The sequence below is a fragment of the Sinohyriopsis cumingii genome, chromosome 10 (genome assembly GCF_028554795.1).
Source record: "Sinohyriopsis cumingii isolate HCF-2022 chromosome 10, ASM2855479v2, whole genome shotgun sequence".
In the NCBI taxonomy this organism is placed as follows: Eukaryota; Metazoa; Mollusca; class Bivalvia; order Unionida; family Unionidae; genus Sinohyriopsis; species Sinohyriopsis cumingii.
In genome coordinates this window covers 64,046,604-64,067,709 of record NC_142970.1, presented here as the reverse complement: position 1 = coordinate 64,067,709, position 21,106 = coordinate 64,046,604, and the positions used below count along the sequence as shown (strand labels likewise).

The window sequence follows — 21,106 nt, the reverse complement described above, 5'->3', positions numbered from 1 at the left end:
CAGCGTGAAACATAACCCATATTCGACTTTTTGATAACGTCAGAGGACGCTGTCACGAAAATATACAATACCAAGCGTTACCACAACCAGATTAAGGTATTATGATTGTGTTATGGATGCGATATGTTCAATAATCCATGTAGTGTCAGCAGAATTTTAATGGAAAACGTCTGATCGACTGATAAGCTGGGCTTTTTATACACTATTTTTAGAATCGGACAGCACGATCACTATTGTTATTTAACAACTGAACCAGTAGAATACCAACAAAGGGGTGACCTACCCGGGATAGGTATAAATTCGTAGCAATCCAAAGGTAGTACATAGCCTTTCATAGAGAAAGTGCTTGAACGAAGCTGCGGAAGGTAAGTTCTAGTATTAATGTCTGTCTTTTGAAAAGGTCTTTCCTCGTAATGCAATTAGTTAATAGACTAAGAATAACCGTCATTTCTCTAGCTTCTTTTACGACATCTATTTTTCTCTCTTTTACTATTCCTTTACCAATATTTTTAATCCCTCTCTTTCCAGCAAATTTACTTTGATTGTTTGTTGTTTTCTTTACCGTTATATGTGAGGAGATACTGACAGTCTTGGACCAAAATTGTACAAAATTAATGTGATCTAAAGTAATAGCTTTCCGTCACTTACTTTGAAATCAAGCACAATATTCAATTGTTAAATTTAACTTTATCACATGTTTGTAATTTGCAAACTAAGTAACGGTCATTCATCTATGTGTTTATAAACTTAAGCTGTAAATTGCAACAATAAACATAGTTTGTCTTTAGATTTACTTATCAAATACATACCACTTCGCCGATAAAATCACTAAACTTTGGTTCAGAGAAATTCATATTGAATGTGCGACTTTAAAAAATAACAATTAAAACGGGGAAGATTTGATTGAACTTAAAAGTCGAACGTTTGGATGCTTTTAAACTGTGTAAATGATGTTAATGATGATCTTAAATAAAGAAATAAATGTCCATCCTAAATATATAACCTCCACACAGAAAGATAGTTGCCCCTTGAAACAAATGTACTGACAGAATGTGCAACTTGAGTTCACAGGAACGCAACCTTATAAAAATTTGTTTTCTAAAGATATCTCTTATTTGATGTCCTCTTCCGTTTATTTACAGCTAAAGATAGATGGCGTTCGTTTCCAAGTGGTGATAGCATAATGCTAGATGGCATTCATTTACAAGCGGTACCATCATGCTAAATGGCATTTGTTTACAATTGATGCAATTATGGTAGATGGTGTTGGTTTACAAGTGACCCTTACTTATCATAATTTAAAATTTATGTCAATTGCCAGGAAAAATTTAACTACATGAAACCTTGGAGCAACATGCTTTCTGGAATGACTGAAAACAAATGTTACTATAGGTATGATAGGAGTGTGAGCGATTACTCAGAGTGCGCCATTCGGAACACCGCCATGGTTTTCTACCAAAATCCATTTCTGCAATATTTTGGGCACGGTGTTACAGAGTAATTGGGAAGCTGGCTTAAAATGTCGGAAATGTGTATAAAATTCAGAAAGCACAACATCAATTGTTAAATAGTAATCGTGTGAATAAATCAGCAAAAGTAAGGTAAATGGTCGTTCTTTAATAATCTTATACTTGACAAGAGAAATGTAGGAATGTTTGGTCCAAGAGAAAATCATGAAACCAATTGCGTAACTTTTAAACTTAGGAATTTTAGTCTAAGAGAAAATCATCAAACCAATTGCATAACTTTTAAGATTAAAATCATCACATAAATTGTAAATAAACTGCATCTATCGTGATGTCATTATTTGTTAATAGTAGTAAACGTGTAGTTTTATGTCACCGCTTGTAAACAAACGCCTTCTAGAAAGATGTAATCCGATACAAAAGCGTTATCTAGCATGATTTCATTGATTACAAACAAATGCCATTTAGCTTAATGATATCACCTGTAAAATACGAGGTTTAGTATCCTGTCATCTAGCATGACGGAAAATGGTGGAAATGTAAACAAAATGCAGATTTACGCAAGATCAAATAGTTCTGTAATAAAATGATAATGGTAACTGTGTAGAAATATCAGCACGAATTAGGTAATACACGTTCTATATTAATATTATGCTTGACGCGAGAGGTTTTTAAATAATTTGTCCAGGAGAAAATCAATTAAATCTTTGAACGACTTTAAAGATGACTGGCATCAAATATCAAGTTATATCCTAAACAATACAGACGTTAATGCAAAAGAATTTTCCGTCACAGGACAGGTGTAATTTTTCGATCATCGACCGAATTTGTTGACAGTGTTGCAGATCGTGCATCATCTTATCTTTTGTCGTAAATTGTTTAATGTCTTCTAATACTGAATGATCACTTTGTTTAGTTTGTGTCATGTTTATTTTTGCAAAATTAAAACATACGTCTTAACATTTTTTTTTTTACAACTGACTTGGTTATTCATATTCATTTTGTCCGTTGTAGATGACGTCAACTATCACGTTCCTTTTGGCTGTCTCTGTGTTGACATGCGCAGTACAGGGAACGTACTACTACGATCCCACCTTTGCTGTAAGCGTTGTAGAAGCTGTAAAGTTAGCTCTGACTAGCATAGCACAACCAAACGAAGGTACGATTATTTTTTCAATCAATTCAATTAGTGTTTAGTCTGTACAGTCACATAACTTGCTACCAATACTTATCGAATCAAACAACTTGTGGGTGAGTGTAGCATTGACAGTCCAAAGTTCTCCTATTTCCATGGGTCTCGACATAACAGTCCTTTTCATTCATATAATATATTCAATTAGTAAATAGTCTGTACAGTCGCAATAAAGGGTACTAATACGAAGCGAATCAAACAACTTGTGGGAGACTGTAGCTTTAACAGTCCAGATTTATATTTCTATGGATCTCAACATAACAGTCCTTTTCAACTGATGGATTACTAAATTCTCAAACACTAATAATTTTACGTAAAAATATCTAGATGATTCAATACGTTCTAAAATGTAAAGGGGGGGGGTGATTTTACGAAACTAATCGGTGCAGTCATAAAGTCTCGTGCATTGGACCTTTGACTGCTTCTGCTAGAAGTTGGATATTTGCTCGTCCTGACAAATATCTTCCCCACACTTACTTCCCGCATTCAACAATCAATGACTAAAATATAACAAAGCATAAAATGGAGACGTACATACAACCTGCCAATAGTCTAGATTTATTACAGCACTAACAAACAAATGGTTCTATTTTGCTTGAAATCGAATTCACACGAAATTCAAGAGTAGAACCCAGCAGTTCATTATCAATTTGAGATCTCAAAACATGCATTGTATCATTAGAATTTTCTCTGTGATATTTTCTGATATACTGCTAATGAACCGTCATCATCCACAATGAGTCTCAAATGCACATTAAAAATCCTCTTAAACAGGCACGTACACGATTAAATAGCATCTAAAGACATGTGCCCACTCTCTAAAAGTTAAGTTCTACAATAATGGGGTGTAGGAAAAAGGAAAAGTGCATACTTAAGGAAGGTCATTGCATACTATCGATGACAAGATTTGTCAAGCAGGTTAAATCGTAATGGCAACTAGTTAGCTTCAACAATAACAATAGCAAAAACAACAAAATCAACAACATTAATAATAATAATAGTAATAATAATACTAATAGCGGTGATATTGATTATGGTAGTAGTAGTAGTAGTTAGAGCAGATGGAAAAAGGAGTGAGGCTCTTCAATCACAAGGAAATATTAATATACATTTACTTTTATTACTAATATTCATTTTGCTGCCGTTTGGCTTGCAGACCCTGTCCAGCTGTTCCAGTTATTTGACTCTGGAAAATACAACGAAAACAACACGGCCCTGGTTTCAAAAACGATGGATATACTGAAGACAATGTATTCTCTCTCTCTCTCTCTCTCTCTCTCTCTCTCTCTCTCTCTCTCTCTCTCTCTCTTATTGGATTTGTATGTACACGTGTGTGGGGGAGAAGGCGCGGAATGCGAAGTGCATAAATGATTACTATGAATAATGGATACTCTATGAAAACATTCGGAACTACTACGGCTTGTCCGTTCTTTCAAGTACTTTTGTCAACAAGTATGCTTTCGTGCATATTAAATGTAGCGCAGATCAGTCTTGAAGATAGAAAATTAAATGACTTCGGACCAGGTGGAAGAATATATTGTCGACCATGTATGTACGTAAGTATGTATGTATGTATGTATGTGTACGCGTGCGCATGTATGTATGTATTTATGTGTGTGTGTGTGTGTGTGTCTATATATACGCACATATGCACGTAGGCAAGTAGGTAGACACAGAGGCATTTTGTATTTCGCAAAGTGTATATCTGTGAATGTATGCATATAACTATGTAGTTAGGTAGGTACATATATGGTTTGCATGTATTTATAAATACATATACAGTATAATCCTATATAGTTTTTATTTGTATATGTATGTATGCATTAATTCACGTGTAATTATATACGTATGTGAATTCGTATGCACGCATGCTAATGTTGCGATATGTTTTTACAGCAATCCTAAATGATCATACACTTTTTTCTTTGATTCAGCTATACGGACTCTCAACTGAACAACATCGTTTATGATGAGACACTATATGCCCTATTCCAAAGCCGAGGAGTTTGCGTTGTGAAAAAATTCAATTGCACCGGACAAGCGACGAGTGCGTACCGGACATTGGACGGATCCTGCAATAACCTGAATCATCCAGAGTGGGGCATGGCTTTTAGACCACAAGGACGCTTGCTAAGCCCAGAATATGATGGTAAATAATCCGTACCTACTAACGTATATTTTGCTCTATGTCTTTCTTAACATGTTTTCATCTGCTCTATTGATGTCATCTTTAATTCCAAACCATTTCTCGTTTGTTCAATACTTTTCTCTCTCTCTCATTAACTGATTCTCTATATATATCTGCATGTATTTATATAGTATACGCTGTAAAATTATATGTTCATCTTTCCCCCGCTAACTTTACATTGTCGGAATCGTTCAGTATTCCCCGATACTGAACGCGCGCGACAATACACATATAGCATTCACGTGAATAAAGGAACTACTTTCTATTGTAAACAAACAATGACGCAGACACCAGCACTTTTGATTTGTAAACAAATCATATACACTCGCGTAAGAGGCTCTTTACGTTGTGGTTATTTAAATTTGTTTCTGAATGAACTAAAACATGTTTCGTGGACTGCAAAAAACAAAACCCAGCTGTTTTGGCACATTCCGCGTTGATACAACGTTACGGATTTAGGCTAGCTACATTATATAAAAGACAGACGATTATGTCCTTACAAATAGCATACAAGTGAAAAGGAATATACTGTATTCTTTATCTGGTGATAATAATGGCAAAATAAAATATACTTACAGTTTTACATCCTGAATTTCCTCAAAATGTTTTTTCTTAATTCTGCAAATCCGAATTACATAAGCCATGTCATCGGTTTTCAATCTGGATTACACATTTCGAAAGTGTGCTGTAATTTCGATGATAAGTGAAATTGCACCCTCCTTACTGCACTCAAAATGAAATACACATTAAATTCCGTAGCGTCTTTTTGAAAATTGCAATTGAAAGACTTCATATTTTCCCCCGTTTTGATTTCAAACATTAAATGACAGAAACAGAAACACATTTGCAGACGTAAACACGCTTCTCCCGCGCCACTTCAATCCGATGTATTTCATGTATAATTTGCACAGATGAATCCAGTCCAAAATCACAAACCTTCGTCGAATCGAAACAAAATACCAAACTATATTCACTCCAGATCAAATGGAAAAGTCATTGCAATGCGCATTCATTCACAATATGACTGCAAATTTCAATTTTAACTAGACACGCCATTTTCTTTCGAAAGTTATGTCAAGCGCGCGACTAAGTTCAAATTGATCTGGGCGGAGCTATGTGCGCATTAATAATGATGTCATTTTGTAATGTCAAAGCTGCGCTTGTGTATTTAGTTTGGAATACGGCATTCATTCATTTACGTTGTTTCTTGTAGTGTATTTTGTTTATATAATTAAACCTTAGGTAGAATTTTAAAAAATGAGCATATAATAAAAAGGTTACTGCATTTGTATGGCAAAATATGAACTCGTTTGTGGGAAGGATATACTGCACTCACATGTTCGTGCAGTATTCATTCCGAAAACTCTTTCCTATTTTCCCATACAAATGCAGTAACCTATAAATATTATATTTAAATCATTCTTACAAAACGAATGGACCGCGCCGGTGACCTCGTGGTTAGATCATCGGCCTCAGATGCGCACCGTCGTGGGTTCAATCCCTGGCTGAGTCTTACCAAAGCCTGCGGCATGATGTCCCTGTGCTAAACATCACTATAAACTGCCATACAATACACATCGTGGCGAAATGACTGCCATATGGTCAAAGCTACGTTAAAAATTAAAATTACACACAAACACAAAATAAAATGTGTAACATTCCTATCAATTATTGAAATTATGCAATTTGTTAAAAATGCATCAGTACTTTAAATTTCAAATCATATTAATATGTGAAGTATTTATTACAGTCATTTATATGAATCAATCATCGAAGTATTAACTTAGTAATTTTCAATTACCAGATGGAGTATCGAGTCCGCGAACCCGAAGTGCAACCGGAACGGGAACTCTGCCCAACCCAAGAACCATCAGTAACGTAATTCATTCTAACAAAGGCATTTCAACGCCTTTAGATCAGAAGATCTCGCTGCATGTTTTCCAGTGGGGACAGTTTCTGGACCATGACATTATATCTACACCAGTTTCCACAGGTTATACCTGAATTTTCATTAATTTATTTATTTGATCTTAGACCCACTCTATTGTCAAGTGGTTTTTCTCTTGTCAGTCTCTCAGTTTGTGCTTTAATCTATATGCCTCTGTTCGATTGTTCTTCTTTACCTTGATATACAACATGAGGTACCACTTTCGTTGAGGGTGAATAATAATAATAATAATAATAATGATAATAATAATAATAGTATTGTTATTATTTTTATCATTATTACTATTATTAGTGTAACTTTTATTGTTATAACTTTTATTATAATTATTATTATTATTATTAATACCTTCATGTATGTTACTTCTGAAAATTACGATTTTTTTTACGTACTATTACATCTTCTTGTAACTCATTATGTATATCATGGGTCAGTGGCCTATATTGCAAATAAACATTATTATGATTATTATTATCAATACAGGGAAAATGCTTTAAGGAGTTAGATAGTTGATGAAATATTGAACAGAAATTTCCCATCTGATCTTCGTTATCAATTTCAGTACATGATCGAAAGCATCTCGTGCATTAGTTATACCAAAATGAATGTAGTTAAAGACTCAAATACGTGAACAAAAATGACCTGTAAATGTATTCTAATTGTTCAATATTGTCGATACCTCCTTCACTTATGTTGCCTTTTCGAAATTACTATCGGAACGCGATAAAACTAATACTCACTGCCGATAGATTTGATACCAATTCGAATAATATCAAGTGAAATATCTAATTGCACTGAGTGAAATTGAATCATCGGTCGGTTGGTCACAGGATAAGTAACAATATAATACAATGGTTTGGACATCTGACCAACGGTACTATTACCAAAGACATTATATCAATTCTTGACTTGAATCCCATTCATGCATGTTATCTGCTTCAGAACTGGTTGTTTTATGTGCAATACCTATGCATTGGCATATAATTGTAGTGTTCAAATTCCGCATATCTTTTGCATATGTGTCAAAACAATATATATATATATATATATATATATATATATATATATATATATATATGTGTGTGTGTGTGTGTGTGTGTGTGTGATATTTTCCTAGACATTACCATTTTGTTCTAGTTTGTTCCTGTCCATCTATGAAAATCTTGTTTTATTTAGATAACCAAAATATGATAGATGAAGGTGAGGTTTTTGAGATACAAAGCTTTGCGCATGATTGTTATGAAATACAAGCATCAGCTGACAAATGAGTTGATAATACTGAATCCTTTTAACATTTTAACAGTGTATATCTTGATAGTGGTTTTGACGACCAAGGTATACGACAATTTTATACTGGGCATTTAGATATAGGAAGAATGGAAACGAAATAACTATAGACAACATATATGTCTTGAGGTATTATGGGTGAAGCCTACCTAAATTCTGGAGAAACATCCGGTGATGCACATAAAGTAAAGATCAAAAACATATGCACAAAAAGTGATACTAAACACTCTTATGGCCCAGTTCAATAGTAACCTAAAACTGGAATCTTCTTTTCATCAGTGTGATGTTTTTGGAATATGTTTAGTTCGTTTGTATTCCCGTATTACCTGTGGTAAAAAGTCAACTCAGTTTTTGGTTCAAATTAGGAAAATTATACTTTTTAGGCTTAAACGGTCTCCTATAACATCCACTATAGATGTCTTAATGTCCGAGGAAGCTGTGAACCATTCACCTTTTTCCTTTTCCAGAAAATGCTATACTATCTTTTAATAATGTTGCCGTTCATGAAATGGTATCTTTTAAAACATTTATTCTTTACATGTTCGTCTAAATGTTGTGTTCTTTTCGTAAACTTTCATGCAAACGCCTATTTTGATAAATTATTCATTGTTGTACTGCATACATTGTTTTTCCTTGCATATCCTTCCTTGCATATACACATACAATGTTGGAGTTGTGGGCTATTTAGCGAGCCATTTTTCAATTCAGTCTCTTTTGGTTTCTTTTTTCTCCTTCATTGCTACAATATTTTGTTTTCATTTTTAGTCCTTTCTCTTTTGTTACAATAGACAGACATTCGTGACTGTATAAATGATAACTCCAATACATGCTTCTGCTGATTTAACAGCCTCTGGTATTGTCATTTATATAGAAACAACACATACAGATCATTGTTTAGTGGCATAAACTGACAGACATTATGCGATATCAAGAAGCAAACAAAAAGACAACATGGGACAAATATTTCCAAAAACGCACAGCTCTTTCTTAATCAATCTGAACGAGTTAAGGTTTAATTCGAAGTTTGTTATTTCTAGAATTTCCTTGGCTTCATTTGCTTCATATACCGAGAAACCACTTGTTTTCATAACTCAATATATGTTTTCCATTAATTCCATCCCTTTGAAATTGAATAATTTGGCTAAACCTCAAAAAGATTATGTGATCTTTAAGTGTGAATTTAGCCTCAAGGAACTTTTTTCATTTACCCACACCAAATAAGGAACTGTATCCTTTCTTCACATTCAACCGTTTAAAACATGTTGGTACTTCGTTAACGTTATGGTCATTGAAAGCAATGTGTAATCTGCATCTTGCTTGAAACAATGAAATGGACAATTCATGTTGCTTTAATTATTATCCTGTATATCGTCGATACAGCTACCTTTCATCATACCTTTATCCAATCAATTTTTTAAACATCATCTCTTGACACCGACGATATTGCTTACGTGTTAATTTCATGAAATGTCTCTCTTCAACTCTCAGTGTTAATGTAATCAATGCAAGGTATTTTTCTGATATTATTTAAGATTTATTAAAGTAAAGTATTGTTAGTACTTTAAAAGTTTCGAAATTCTACTCGTCTGTAGGGCCTATCTACACTTTTTTAATTTTGCAATTTGTACAGTAATCGCGTTGAAGCAGACCGGTATCGTAATTTGTTCGCTGGAGTCTGTTTGGAACATTATTTTAATAGAATTTCTCAGTTTATCAACTTATTTGCTGTGGGTTGAAATATGCATTGTTGTATTAAATTTCATTAAGGTCAGATCTCTCAATTGGTATTCTACTGTTTATTAATTTCAGGACTTAACGGTGCCACATTGAGCTGCTGTGAAACGAATCCTGCAAACGTCGATACGTAAGTGTGATTTAAAACTTCATGTTTTGTATCGGTATGTCAAATATGTCACCAACATACTGATTACCTCTTTATCTCACTCTCCCTCTCTCGCTCTCTCTCTTCATATATATATATATATATATATATATATATATATATATATATATATATATATATATATATATATATATATTATTGCAAAATGTTCGTATTATCGTGGACCGATCGTTTATTACGACTTTCGTTGCATATAGATAAGACAGTACTTAGTCGGACTGGTTTTTTTTATATCTCGATTTGCCATGGAATTTATAAGACCGTACAAATACAGAAAAGACAGTGGTTTTGCTTTTATATATATGTAGTAAAGTGTACCACAAATCACCAAACACAAATATTATTTACAAAGCATCGTTCGTTTCAAACAACAGGGTGAGGTGCGCTCCGATTTACGTACCCAACAGCGATGGTTTCTTTGCGGATGGCACCTGCATGAACGTGCCACGTTCAGCACCGGCGCTGGACGGGAATTGCAATACGCCGAGTAAGTATCAAACTTCTACAAAACTATTACATTTTCAGGAGATTATAACTATGGGTTAAATTAGTGGTAACATGCTTCATAAAATACAAACTTCAGATGTTATGAATTTACAGTTTTTTCTAGTTTACTAATTTTGGTCCATAGTATGGTTGTTACAAACCACTCATTTCAGGCCCAGTGAGAACTGATCATTCAGTAGACACATCCTTAACCACTTCTTAACGCTATGAAAATGAATTACCGATGAAAAATGTATGTCTATGAAAATGTTGGAAAATAATGCCACCGAAAATAACTGACAATAGAGTAACACGATAGTCATTTATAAGTAATTTTGTAGTTAAAAGCCATTCTTCTCTTCCAAACATTTCCCTGAATTTGCCAAATATTTTAGCAAGTCTCACAAACATAAGCTCCACTTGTCTAAAAATAATATAATGTTTTCAACCAAAGAAAACACAAACTTCAAAGAACTCGAGACGTTTCTTCCGCAGGCAAATTCCTCAAAAAAAACAAATTGGGGCTGGGTCCAGATGCCTCCGTCGCCTTCTTTGTTTCAACATGTTAACCCATCAAAACGATAATCAAAATTTGCGGATAAAGTATGATGTTGCTTTGATGAACCAGGTGCATTCAACACACACACACACATGAAGCGTTGTCAGAATACATGGTTATCAACATTTTCAATGTTACGGTCATGAGATGACTAGACAGTACTTTTCTCAAAATCTTTTCAAACACAATCTCATTAATTAATAATTTATTGCTGCTGGATGAAGACAAAAGGAGAAATCATATGTATTTCTTTATTTATTTACAGCCGGACCAAGAGAGCAAGTGAACAAGATAACCTCGTACATTGATGGTTCCAATGTTTATGGTTCCTCAGCGGCAGAATTAACCAAGCTACGAAACCCAAGTTTGTCTTGCAATAACTCTTTCTTGTCAAAACTAGTCTCATGTGATTAAGAATATATGGAATAGAATATAAATACTAGTAAACCATTCCCATACCCAAAAAAATGTAAGACTGATATGATGTAATCGAGTTCAGTATCCATTTATGTATGGTTCGAATTATAATAACATCGGGCGGAATATCCTACTTGTAACAAAAAACACGCCGCGCCTCTTTCTCCCAGGAGACCAGGCATAAACAAAGCAGTATACTTTGTGGCTCACTGAAACTCATTTATACATTCATTCTTATTTTCGTAATCCAAAAAAAGATGTTATAATTTCTTTTGATGAAATAATGAGTCTAAACAGAAGTCTCTTATTTTATTTTAAGATTTTCCTGAGTATATGGCTGTCACAGACGGAAACAACCTTCCTTCAAATGATGACAATTCGGAGTGCACTTTGACTGTGCCAGGAGAGAGATGTTCCATTGCTGGTAAGTTTATAGCAGCCCTACCTGTGTCATGCGACCACCTGTGTTGAACGGTGAATACACATATGTAGCAACGCATGCTTAGAACTAACGCCTATATATAGCAAATATCTCTTTGAAACAGTAGGTGGGCCTCAGGAATTCACTACACCTAAGAGAATGGTCAGCTTTGTAACTTCTTATTTATACACAGTGAGGAATAAAGTACCAACTATGAAATTGTACGTATTAATGGATGCACTGCTTTGCTTCAGTTAAAGAGTAATTCGTCGTTCCTTTCCAAAAACGCGATGTGTAAACTGGCAACGTGCTGGAAACAAGTATGTCGTATTTAATAAGTGATGGTAGCTAACTGCAGGCACATATATAGAACAATTGAGTTTAGAACACTTTTCAGAAAATAAGCATTTAATGAATTGGTGTCAAAATGAAGACACATGGTACCCTTAGGCTGAAAGTTTATATCTTTAAACAATGCTGAGCACCTTTTAGGATAATTTTGAAAAGTCGCTTTGCAACTGGCAGGTGAAATAACTGGAATGTAGGAAAGAACTACAGGTTAATAGTCTTATGTACAGAATTATATCATGTCTTATTCTTTCCCATGGGATATTTAACTTGGAGTTAGCAATAAGTTTAAAATATTGACAGTTATAATGTTATCGTTATCTGTCAGACAATAAATCCTTTTAGACTGAACCCCATGATTGCAACAAAAACCAACATTCAGATAAAGGACAAAATTATTCTAAAACATTACAAACCCATCCCATGATGAACAAATAATAATTTTAAAAGCCAATTACATAGGCTTAAAATCAAAACTTATTTCATGCTATACAGATAAAAATATGTTCAATCCAGCCTTAAAAAGACGAAAGATCTTCGTATGTGACAATTGCTATTCTTCGATATGGCCAGACAAACGCGTGCAGACAGACACTCACATATATCCGAATGTTGATTATATTTAGGTTTTAATGTTGAATTTATATTTATGATAAAGCTGAAATCCCTTCAATCTTAAATAATCATACTGTCATCCACAGGTGACTCCAGAGTGAATGTTGTGCCCAGTCTTGGCTCTTACCACACGCTATTTGTACGGGAACACAATCGTATTGTGAACCTTCTCAAAGGACTAGGGTGGACAGATCAAGAGGAATTATTCCAGGAGGCCAGGAAAATAAATATCGCCCAGATTCAGCACATTACGTACAATGAATTTCTTTCCTGGCTCCTAACACGTAAAGTCATTCTTGACAACAGCTTAATCATAACTGGTTCTAGGACCACTTACTTTACAGGCTACGACCCTACAGTAAACACTGACATTACCAATGATTTTGGAATAGCGTACAGGTAAATAGCTGTTTCTATCCCTGTTCTGTGTTTCATCGTTTCACTGTTTCAATAGTCATTTATATTGTTTTGCAGAGTTTCCTTTTCATGAAACACGTTCCAACGAGTGGTAAATCAATGATAAAGCAGACATGCTATAGATATACCATATTTAAATTGCACAAAAATACATATAGTTGCAATTTGAACTCAGTTAAAATATACCCAGAGCAACTGTGTATTGACGGAGTGAATGAACTTTTCACATCCTTATCTAGTGTGTCCACTTCAAAACGTAGTTATGTGCATTTTTCTTGTTGTTCACGATCATCTTTTACAAACGGATGGGTTAATTGTTCTCTTTTATGAGTTTCTATTTTATTCATGCTGAAACAATCGAGATAAGACACACCTATGATTTAAACATAAAAGATGGATTTCATGAAGAATGTATAGAACTACAAACACACAATGCTATCTTCTTGTATTCTGAACGCACAAGAACTCACAACATGGCGCATGGGAATTACTGTGGAATAGAAACTAAACGAAATGACAAGCCAATAAGAGCTAATTAAAATGGTTTAATATATTTACAGTTGCTAGACGTAATTATTCTGCTCCAATCAACATTACTAACAAAGATGAAATTGCTAGAGCGATGGATGTAAAAGTGGGTGGATAGTTGAATTCATCGATGATATGATGGACAGGCAGAATAAAGTATTATATATATATATATATATATATATATATATATATATATATATATATATATATATATATATATATATATATATATATATATTCTATCCATATCGTTTAGAATCGGACATACCTGGATACCGAATCAAATGAAGCTACATACAGATTCTCCAGAAACGTCAGATATCAATGACCCGGATGTTAAAAACATTGAGGACACGTATTTAAATCCACATATGCTTTATATGAGGACAAGAACCGGGGCCAATCGATTGGTAAAATGGTTGACAGAAACAAAATGCCCTCGCACCGATAGGTACATCTCTCATTCAATCTCTGTATATATATATATATATATATATATATATATATATATATATATATATATATATATATATATATATATATATATATCGTTTACTAGAACATGTTAGTATATTAAATAGAAACTGACAATCGATTGAAATTGCATCTAACCATATATATGTGTATCATCTGTGCATTTATGTTTCTTCCATCAGAGGAGCTCAGATGTGGTTAGAACAAATTCTAAATATTTGTGATCCCAGAATGAGACATGCTAACTGGTCAGGGACGGAGGTAAGATATATATTAGAATCAGAGGACGTATACACATGCAACGTATACACATGCAAACTTTAAGAGATAAATGGAAAAACACATGGTTGTATATTTAAAGTATATTAATGGAAAAGACTGAACGATTTAAACCGGTAAAATATCTCGAATAGTATTTTGAGTATGTCAACAGCAGCTTAGCTTTAAGAGGAAATGTAAGTTTCATTCATCGTGCAGCAGAAATTAGGATTCTGGGATACTTCAAAAAATATTCTATGTTAAATGCAAACAGTTTTGATTCCTCGTATAATATGATATGTTCTGATCATAGGATCTGCTAATTAGCTCACTGCAATGTCTCTCCTCAGACGCCTTATTGAATGAAATATGACCATGAAACCTTTATATATGTTTAAAGATTAATGGAAGATGGAGCGAGAAACAAGTTGTTCTTGAAGAACGGTGTAAGTTTCGACCTGGCGGCCCTAAACATAAACAGAGGGAGAGATCATGGACTTCCTCCTTACTGGAAATACAGGAGAGACTTATGTGGGGAAACCCTGACTGATCCAGGCTCTTGGACGTCTCTGACATGGCACGATAACATTACCATAGCTCTCTTGCAGAGTGTCTATCAGTAAGATAAATGATCTTTACACACACACACACACACACACACACATATCAAGGACTAAAACATTTACGTTCTGTATTCACTAAGTTAATCCAATTATGTGCACAACACTATGCAGAAACTTACAGAAACTTAATACATGATTGGCAATATATATATATATATATATATATATATATATATATATATATATATATATATATATATATATATATATATATATAATTTCACCGAATGAATAACTACTTTACAAAGACCTGAAACAATTACTTTCGAAAATATTCCCAAATCTTGGTTTCATAGTCAACTGTGTATCAAGGGTATCTAAAGATCAGATAAATCAGTCAGGGGCAAACTGTAGTCAACCTATTGTGAAATAAAGGTTCTCCATTACCGACGTATTACATTATATGTGTCGTCTCACGCGTAGCCTAATGGCTCGCGCGTCCAGGTCGGATTCGGAAGCTCGCTTTCAAACTCCGGCCGTCATACCTCTAGATTTTCAAAAATGGTAGTAACAGATGCCCCACTAGATGCTCAGCATTGAGAGGTTATTGTTCAAACTGGTTGGACTGGTGTCAGGATCACATGGCAGAATGGGATATCATTATACATGATGCCCCAATGCCTAATTTTTTTTTATAAAGCAACGTTACTTATCCAAATCACACACACATTATACTAATCGGCAAACAAGCTCGGAAAAATCAAATTAATCCTTGGATATCGTATCCCTCTAATAGAACAAACCACATGCATGGAACGGCTTTATGCTGATAGCGTATAGGACACACACAGCTGTTACGTAACACACACATGGATAACCTTGACCAGAATGTATACTTTGCCATGTTAACTGAAAATCAAAGGAGTTCCTGTGGAATGGATTAATTTCCATCATTTAAGACATTTGTTTGTTTGATTAAAATTCCGTTAACGGATTTCTGGAAGATTTAGCACAAGATAAAATTGTGGACGTTTTGAAATAATGCGGATTCAAATAAGGAAATTCAATCATCTTTTTTTTTCACAATTCTATGCATTTGTACCGCTATCGTTTACATTATAGGTCCTTTACCTTTCTTTATCATCTCTACCGTCTAGCTCTGTATTTATATAGTATATTCATAATTTTCTGGGAGGCATTATGTGTCTAGTGTATTAATTAATTTTGCAAATAATTATCTGCACAGGTTTAAAACCTGTTGACGTTCCTAATGCCATGATATATTCGGTTAGGTTTGGTTTTATATGGTTAACTTCAATCCTCAGCACACGATTTGCTATAACAAGCGGAACGGATATTTGATGGAAAACGAACTGTGAAAAGCATGGGTCGAAACACCTATCTTTAGGAAGCTACTGGCAAGCCTTGGCAGAGACATATTTTTGTCCGAACTTAGACTAAAATCCATGCGGTCAGAGATGACATGGGTGTGATCTATAAATTCCAGGCCTCGACCATTTGGTCACTGCTACTCCAATATAATTAGAGATTTAATAATAACGATGCAAAGACAACCGTTTCTGTATAGGCTGTTGAAATTTGAGGAAAGGAAGGGTTCAATGCATTCTTGTTTCATTGAGCCTTAAATTTCTCTTGTTTACATCAATACTCAGATTGATTGTTTCACAGCACCGACCCACTTTAACTAACTCTCCCCTCTCCAAACTATTCTCAGCATTAACCCCTGAGATCGTACTGATTAAAATGGGTCAAATGTTTTCAGCAAGAGAGTAGTTCATTGTGACATCCATGTTACTATAGTTGAGAGAAATTAACTTATCCATTAAAATCGGTAAAGGTCAACTCAGCTGAATTGGAGAAAAATGCTGCTTACCTTTCATTTTAATCTTGTTACAGACGACAGAAGACATGCGAGAAATGCTGGTGAAACTCGCCATTTCAAACAGTTCTGTTAATTAAATATATATTACGTGATATACTTTGTTTTACTTGGATAAAGTTATCATATATAGACCTTTATTTATTTACACCAGCAGATTATTTTACGTCTTGATTTATACAGATCACCGAAGGATATAGACCTATGGACTGGTGTTATCACCGAAACGATTGGCACAGCAGTTGTCGGTCCAACACTAAATTGCATCTTTCTTGCGCAGTTCAAGGCAATCAGAAACGGCGACAGATATTGGTTTGAGAGACCGGAACCGGAAGGGTTTTCGCTCGGTGAGGATAGAAAGCATAATGTGTACTGATTATCCCACTAAATAAAATAAAACATAGATGTTAAAGATGGGGTAGTATAATGTTTCAATTTGAGCGTATTTTTCCGGATTATTAGTCTTCTGTGCTTTCTTATGGACGATTTAAACCGTCTATCACATATAAAAGATTGTAAAATGTTTTTATTTTATAATTTAATTTATCAGTTAGTGCTCCTCTCGGAAGTTTAAATCATTGACTGAAGCTATCACCTTTCTCGAAAGATGTTTTCAGACATATGCACACAGTTTTTTATATTATCATTTTTTTCAAAGGATTTTCATGTACCTTTATAATTTGTTGCATATAGAAATTTAATAATTGTGTTTCAGCAAAACTGACTGGAATAAAACAAACCTCCATGGCAGCGGTATTGTGTGCGAATGTGTATGATGACAGCTTCGTCATTTCGCCAAACGCCTTCATCACGGGAGACCCCAAGTAAGATTTTCGCGACCATTTTCTCACATTGCATCATTACAAAACGAAGATATTAATGCTGTGTTGTCCCAGTTTCGAGGTAGAAAGGTGGAAATAATTCACGACGGACAGGTTTTGACAAAGGCTTGTTATGCCTCTGAGTATAGATTACCCAGTATATACAGCAAATTAACACGCGATAAAGTTAACATGAGTATAATTTTTTAATATAACTGATTTGTCTTTAGAGTTTGTTGGAATTTTAAGTATCCGTCGAAGAGAAAAAAATATCTTTAATTTATAGTGTTCATTCCTTGATATTAAAAAATTAAATAATTTCAAATGCATGTACAGTTTTGTTTTGGAAACAATCTTCCCTGAGAGAGAAACGTTCCTCTGAAAGACCAATTTATAGTTCCCATTTTAAATGCTAACCGAAATTGATTTCATCGAGATCCTGATAGGTTTGTAAAATGAAAGAGATTTGCCAACTCAGACATGAGTCATTTTGAATACCACCAGGAGGATGCTGTGCTTAACACGAAGCAAACACATACTGTATATTCAGTATGCGGTGGCTAACACTGCATTACAGACTGCCTTAAATGGAAAACTTTTTGTCTGTGCACGTGTCCATCTGACCTAGTGACGTAGGTTCAGAAGAAGACATGTAGGAGTACACACAAATAACAGATCAGAATTTAATCAAAATGGTCAACAGAGTCCAAACTGAATTATCTCGTGAAATGTAGGTTGCACGGAGCTAATATACCGTAATTGAAATAAGCATGTGAGAACAGAAAACATGAAAACTCTTAGGCGCGTGACGCAAGTACAAGAGAGGTCACAAATGAGGACAATTAGTTTTTAAGTTGGACCTGTAGCTCATAATAAAAGAATAAAAGAAGTTTTAAACAATTGTAGAGGAGTAAATACCCATGCCGTATCTTAGGCAAATATGAAGTTCATCATTTGTCTCAGGAGCAATCAGACGGCTCTAGTAGGGCTACATTCCCTAAGAGCAATAAACTACAGGTACAGCGGTGTGTATTACCATTGTAAAGTGGTTATAATTGAAATGTTTTGGATTAATTTTATTTATAAAAATCATATACGTGAATGAAATATAAATTAAAGTTAGGGTGAGATAAAAGAGAAAGAAACTTTATCAAATGTTGAAACTGCTATCCATCATTCGGCAATGTGTGCTTCAGATGTCGTATTTGTTATGCTTTAGTGTCCTATTTGATAAAATTTAGGTCATGTAATAGTATTTATGTTGTAACTGAAAGTACTAAAAACACATTTATAATGTCAGTTGTTTTCCTTTACTGCATTTGACATTTAAGAAGGGTTATATATAAAGATCATAAATGACTCAAATGTTAAGCTTCCTAAGAATGCAATTAAAGTGTAAAATGCCGTTTGCACTGACCTGACCTATCTGTAGCATGTGCATATTGCTATGACCTCAAAGTATCTGTCGAAAATGGTGCATACCTTTCCATAAGCAAAAACGAAACTAATGAACAGTTTTCATCGCGTATTAAATATGAACAGTACAACCATCAACCACACCTCCACACATTAAATAATTATAAACATATGCATTTCTAGGATTGTGGCCGTTCCCTGCTCACAGATACCAAAACTGGATCTCAGCCCTTGGAGTAGATCAGTAAAGCGGAATTTGGACACAGGTAAAGATGAATTCGAGAACAAGTTGGTTCACCTGCTCCTGGAAATTCTGAAAGAGGGAGAAGCTGGTGATGTAAAGAAGTAAAAGGCATGACGACTCTGATTACATTTTTATAATATTTTCATGAGCACCTTCTGCATGTTTATGCACAATGCATATAATTAAGAATAGGACTGAATTAAATAAGACTGAACCAGAAACATATCTTAATACTGATGTTTGAATCTTTCCCTGCTATATCTTTAATGATTTATATATATCACCTTTTATGAGTGCTTTTTATTCTTGTATTGAATAGATCTATCGCAACTGCATTTTCGTTTACCTCATTTCAATAAAATTTTATCTTAATACATTTTATTACTAATATTGCTTGTTATATGTATGATTTCCTTGATGCCTTTCCTCTTCTTTTTCTTATTTGTCCTTCCTGTAGATTGTATGTTAATTCAAGCAACATCAACGTATTTGGAAATGTGATTTGAACTCTGCTTTACACACTTGTGCTTTAGTAGTGAAATTATCTTCTTTGAATAAATGAACTACTTCACTTGAGTTTTGTTTCATTCTTATCATGACTCTTCGAACACTGATCGAACGTACTTCTCAGGACGGGCAACTTTGGAGTTTAGTAGACACAGAACTTAGCAGCAAGATCTGATGTGCATTATATAAAGTATAGTCTTTCAACACGTTTCATTAGCTGCAGATACACGAAGTCAATAACACCAGTCCTTGATCGAATGCCAGCATACCCATTCCCCCTGTAACGTAGAAAAAGACCTTTCTTTCCTTGTGCACGCAAGACAGCTTTTAAGATGTTTTCTTCGCAAATGAAGGAATAGGTTATGTTAAATGTATCAACAGCATAAAAGCAAATACAACAACACCCTAAAAACACCAAGCAAAACATAATTAAATAAATAACAAACCAAAATCAACACACGCAAAAAACAAAGAAAATCACCACCGCAAGAACGTCCCAAATAAAGACTAGAACGCTTACACGCATTACTTTTTCGACATATGTAGCGGGAGGTTGCCATCTATTAGAGAAACAAATTTCAGTGTATAGTAGTGTGTATTTTTAGCTAAAATTCATGAATGAACGCTTCAAATAATACATGTAACGCATAAAGGTTGTATACCAAAAATTAAAAGTTAGGGAGGTAAAAGGAAGAAACAACCTTTATAAAATTTTCAAACGACTAAACAATCTAAATAAATCATTAAGTCAATTTTGGCATAATAATATAAAGTTACAAATAATAGTTTCGTTTATAAGTTATAAACAGGCATTAAAAAGTGAGTTTTAAATTCTTAAAATAGCATGCATTGTGTAAACGAGATAAGTCATTAAAATACCAGAGGTTGAGGTTAGTCTTTCCTGTACTCGATTATACATGCGATAAGAATTACTTAATGGACAAGTAGTTTCAAGCATGAAAATTGAACATTAGAGAACGACAAAAATGAGATCCTAAAATTCAAAATATATTGGTAGTTATCATTAAATTTTGGTGTCGGGGAGGATGAGACTGCCACATATCAGATAGTTCGTGTCATGAGCACGCCATTATCTGGAACATCGTCTGCCATGAACATACCAATATCATAAGTTTCGATGTAACAGG

The 21,106-nt window shown here is 34.2% G+C and overlaps 1 protein-coding gene across 1 annotated transcript; it reads left to right on the top strand.

Moving 5' to 3' along the window:
• The first annotated feature begins 335 nt into the window (after positions 1-335).
• Positions 336-20,027, top strand: LOC149790269 (salivary peroxidase/catechol oxidase-like). The gene is made up of 15 exons (XM_089973434.1): positions 336-365; positions 2,481-2,625; positions 3,815-3,908; positions 4,593-4,807; positions 6,651-6,839; positions 9,888-9,942; positions 10,356-10,468; positions 11,292-11,390; positions 11,763-11,867; positions 12,914-13,226; positions 14,032-14,226; positions 14,908-15,126; positions 17,154-17,317; positions 17,686-17,794; positions 19,391-20,027. The coding sequence occupies exons 2-15, from the start codon at positions 2,481-2,483 to the stop codon at positions 19,554-19,556; spliced, it is 2,181 nt and encodes a 726-aa protein (XP_089829560.1). The 5' UTR covers positions 336-365; the 3' UTR covers positions 19,557-20,027.
• The last annotated feature ends 1,079 nt before the right edge of the window (positions 20,028-21,106 follow it).